This window comes from Sapajus apella, unplaced genomic scaffold (assembly GCF_009761245.1).
Source record: "Sapajus apella isolate SASKATOON/1434 unplaced genomic scaffold, GSC_monkey_1.0 scaffold34, whole genome shotgun sequence".
Classification (NCBI taxonomy): domain Eukaryota; kingdom Metazoa; phylum Chordata; class Mammalia; order Primates; family Cebidae; genus Sapajus; species Sapajus apella.
The window spans coordinates 18633851-18638119 of record NW_022436974.1 but is presented as its reverse complement, the minus strand read 5'-3'; the positions used below and the strand labels follow the sequence as shown (position 1 = coordinate 18638119).

General features: G+C 55.7%; 1 protein-coding gene across 1 annotated transcript; it reads right to left on the bottom strand.

Annotated features, from left to right (window-relative positions):
* Nucleotides 1–1890: 1890 nt before the first annotated feature.
* Nucleotides 1891–3787, bottom strand: FAM181B (family with sequence similarity 181 member B). Its single transcript, XM_032295894.1, has one exon. It carries the CDS (start codon nt 3626–3628, stop codon nt 2357–2359), a length of 1272 nt encoding a protein of 423 aa, XP_032151785.1. The 5' UTR covers nt 3629–3787; the 3' UTR covers nt 1891–2356.
* Nucleotides 3788–4269: the final 482 nt, after the last annotated feature.

Here is a 4269-nt window from a genome sequence, read left to right as displayed (position 1 = left end):
GTGGCAGGAGAGAAAGGCAGCGAGGAAGTGCCACACTTATAACCATCAGATCTCATTAGAACTCCCTCACTGTCACAAGAACAGTATGGGGGAGACCGTCCCCATGATCCAAACACCTCCCACCAGGACCCTCCCTCATACATGGGGCTTACAATTAGAGATGAGATTTGGGTCGGGACACAGAGCCAAACCATATCAAGCATCTACCTCATGGAAATATTAAGAGGCTCAGTGAGTTAGCGCTTAGCTTAAATGCCTGAGATGTGAAAACAGTGTTGATATTATTATTAAGGAAAGGTATAGCAAGCAAAACCGTAGGAAAGAGATAACTTGTTTTACTACACTAGGTAAGAAAGGAGAGGAAAATTAAGAAACTTTACAATGACACTACAGTCTTAGTAACAGTCAGAGAGTTATTAATGTTTTCCTACTGTGCAAGTGTATCCTGGATTGTATTCACAAAAAGTAGTTTAGACAAATTAAATCATTATTAAGTAATATTTTCTGTTAGCACAATGGAATTAATCACCTTTCACCACCTTGGAAGAAATTCAATAGACATTAGCTTTCTGGAGTTGCAAAAGTCCTTTTCTTCATGAACAGTACTAGTTGCTCCATTTCCCGTGGTGCTTTCTTAAGAAAGGTTTTATTCAGAAGAAAGTAATTTAGTGATAGCATTTATATCTACCATTGCTTAATACTCATTTGTTTTTTCAAAAATTATTTTCTGAACATACCACAACACTTTTGATTTGTGCAAATATGCATCTGGATTTTTACATCCATTGCAGTAATAAGCCGGTTTTCGACTAACTCACATCTAGACATTCCTGCAATCAATCCTGGTTGCCTTGAAGCCAAGCAGCCAAGACCAACCTGGCAGGTCTACAGCACCAAGGGCTCCTCTTTTCCCTCCAGCTGCTCACTTCCCACCGGTCCTTCCTCCCTGACCCTTAACCACCCTGATGGTGCTGTGTGTTCTCTCTGCCACATTCATCGCTGGTAAAAATATTTCTCTTTTCCCCCAAATCTCCCTTGGACAACAGATCATACACCTCCCTCCAGAGCCCCTTCAGATTCCACTCACCAAACCTGCTATTCAGGGAACAGAAACTCCTTTGCAAACTTCACATCCTTTTCTATGCCCTTCCGTGGGGAGGGTGTGGGTATAAGGACTGAGGATACACAGGGAGGCAGAAAACAACAGAGGTGGTGGGGGTGAGCTGCGGAAGGAGAAAAGGAGGGATGGTAAAGAGGCTGCACAAACTGCAAAAGGGCAGTCGCCAGGCAAGTAGAGACCCCCCCAAAAAAGCATGGGACTCGCACTCTGTTTCCATGTGCAGAAACCATTTACGCTATACACAGCAGAACTAGTCAAGCACTGCCACAACCTCAAGACATTTTATATATTTCCCTCTGAGCTATCCAGCCAGCTGTGAACTGAGAGAACATTATAGTCCTCACCCTCTCAGATCAGGAAACTTGATACAAGGAGGTTCCATTTGCCCACTCCTCTCCCTCCCAAAGTGGCTGGAAACTGGGGAAAAGATAGGAGAGAAATGGACTGCAGGTTTGCCAGATTTCAGTCTCCTACATAACAGACGTGCAAGAAAAGCCGACCGAAAGAAATACAGCAATGAGAGGCCAGGAAAAGAAAGAAGGAAAGTAAGCATTGGGGCTGATAAGGATGGAAGGAGATGGAAGCAGGAAGCGGGCGCGAAAAAAAGGCAAAGGGTGCCAGAAGAGAACCCTACCCAAGGACCAGCACAGGAGGTCAGCAGTGGACCACTGGCCTCCATCCTCAGCCACAAGCTCACCTAACAAGGCTAAGGGACCAGACGGAAAACTGTCCTGTAAGAAAACACCCAAATCAATAACGTCTCTGTTCCATTCTTTTCAATATAGGCTTTAATTCAAAATGCACTCAAGGAGAGGGAAGGGAAGGACTAGGGCACTGTGTAGAAGGGGCATTACACTAAATACACTGATCTTCACTGAAAAATAGAAGGGACAGGTGGCAACAGAAGCCACCTCTTAACCCCTTCTGCTGCCCCCACCCCATATCCCAAACCGTCTTGGTTTCTTGGCTCCTCTGGTCCAGTAAGAACCTACCAACGTGTTTGTTTGTTTTTGTTTTAACACTTGAGGCTGTGATTAAACAATCCCAACTCCTCTTTCTTTTTTCTGGAGTTGCTTTTATTAATTGAAAAATCCAGTTTCACCTCCACGTGCGTTTTTTTAAAATCCGGTTTCATCTCCACGTGCGTTTTACCAGCGTTCTTTAGATTTAGGAGCAACCCCTGGAGGAGAGGCGCTCTCCATAGCCGTCTCTACTGGCGGGAAAGGTGCCTCGAAGTCAGTCCCGGTGCGCCCCCTCCTCCCCCGGCGCCCCTTCCCAAACCCCGTCGGGTCTCCAAAGGCTGGAGTAGGCGGTGCGGCTGTAGCCCGCGCTGTAATCGTAGGACACCTGATGGGGCGGTGGCGGCGGGGGCAGGGCGCAGTCTGGAAAGAAGGGGGCGAAAGAGGCCAAATGGCCCGGCCCGTCTTCCCCACTGGGAGAGTCCGCAGCGGGTGGGTACAGGGGGCGCAAGGGCTCGTTCAAGGTCAAGCCGCCGCGGGGGGCAGTCAGGGGCGGCTTCTTGGTCTGGGGGCAGCCCGGGACGCTCCAGGGCTCGGGGTACAGTAGGTTTCCCACCACTGCCGGCGGCGGCTCAAAGAGGCCGGGCTCTAGCTCCGGGGGTCCCCGCAGTACGGAGGCTCCGGCAGGGAACACGTCGAGAGGCTCGGCGGCCAGCAAGACTGCCGCCTCGGTGCCGGCGCCATAGTCGGGCCCCAGCAGCTCGAAGAACTCCACGGCCTCCGCGCCCTTCTCGAGGTCGCCCAAGCTCACGTCCGGCCCCGACGGGCCACACCCGCCGCCGCCCGCCAGGGACGGCTCCGTGAAGAAGGACGGGGGCAGATTGCGGGCCCGCAGCGGGACCTTCCTGGCCCCTGGGACCGCCGCGCCCCCCACGTGGCCGGCCGCGTCCCCTCCGGCGCCCCCAGCGCCTAGCCCGGCCGCCAGCGCAGCCACCGCACCCCCCGCCGGCTCGGCACCCCCGGGAACGTGGCGCAGCGAGTCGAAGAGCGCGGCCAGACTCCGGCTTTGCAAGCTGGCGGCCGCCGTGGCCTGCGACGCCTCCCGCCGGGGGGCAGCCTTGCCATGGGCTGGGGCCGCGACTGTCGGGGCGCCCGGGGCGGCCAGCGGCCGTTTGGCGGGCGTGTCGGCGGCGCTCGGGGAGGGCGGGCCGGGAGGCGCGGCGCCCATGAGGCCGCTGCAGCGCTTGATCTGCTTCTGCAGGTACTTGCGGTGGTTCACCTTCCTCTTGGACTTGCCGGGCTTGTCCAGCGCCAGCTTGATGTTGCTGGACGCCGAGTCAATGAAGCTGAGTAGATCGCGGGTGGCCTCGCGCAGGTCCCCTCCCTCGGCTCCCGACAGCAGCGCACCCGCCGACGCCCCGGTCTCATCGTCCTCGAAACAGCAGCCCTTGTCCAGGGCTCCGAAGGCGCCCCCTAGCCCGTCCGGGGAGCCCCCGAAACCGAAGGGCACGAAAGGATGCGTGCTGAGGAGCGCCGCCTGCACCGCCATCGCCGCGGCTCCCGGGCTGTCCGCAGCGCTGCCCGTGCGCCCCCGCCGGCTCCTGCCCGCCGCCCAGGCCCGGCTCCCGTCCCGGCGCGGCGCAGCCTACTAGCTCCGGGCCTGGCTCGCAGCGCGGCCTCCCGGGGGAGCTCATTAGGTCTTGTAAGCAAGGGGCGGAGGGAGGGAGCGCGCGGCGACCGCCCCGGTGGTGGAGGGGAGGGGCTTACTTAGCCTGGCTTGGCAGGGCGGGGGTCGCTTTAGTTTTCCGAGCTTTCTCAAGCTCATCGCCTTAACCCCTTCGTTTCCCTTTGCCCCGCGGCGTTTCTCTTGGCTCCTCCAACCGCATGTGGTAAGGAAGAGATGGCTGGTCCTCAAATCCAGCTCAGGCCCACGAGGCCGCTGCAGCGCATCATCTGCTTCTGCAAGTACTTGCCGTGGTCCTGAGGCAAGAAGGCAGGAGTCTGGAGACGTGGGTTTCAGTGGTTTCAGTCCAGCTGTATAACAACAACCGCCAGCCTCTGGAAGCTTGCTTCTGCCAGGTGCTGTCCGTCCATTATCTCATTTAATCCTTAACAGCCCTATGAATTACATATTATTATCTCCATTCAACAAATGTGGACACTGCACCTTAGGGAGGATCAGTGAGTTAG

Coding starts and splice junctions, on each gene's coding strand:
- FAM181B (XM_032295894.1), bottom strand. CDS start 3,628: ATGGCGGTGCAGGCGGCGCTCCTCAGCACGCATCCTTTCGTGCCCTTC.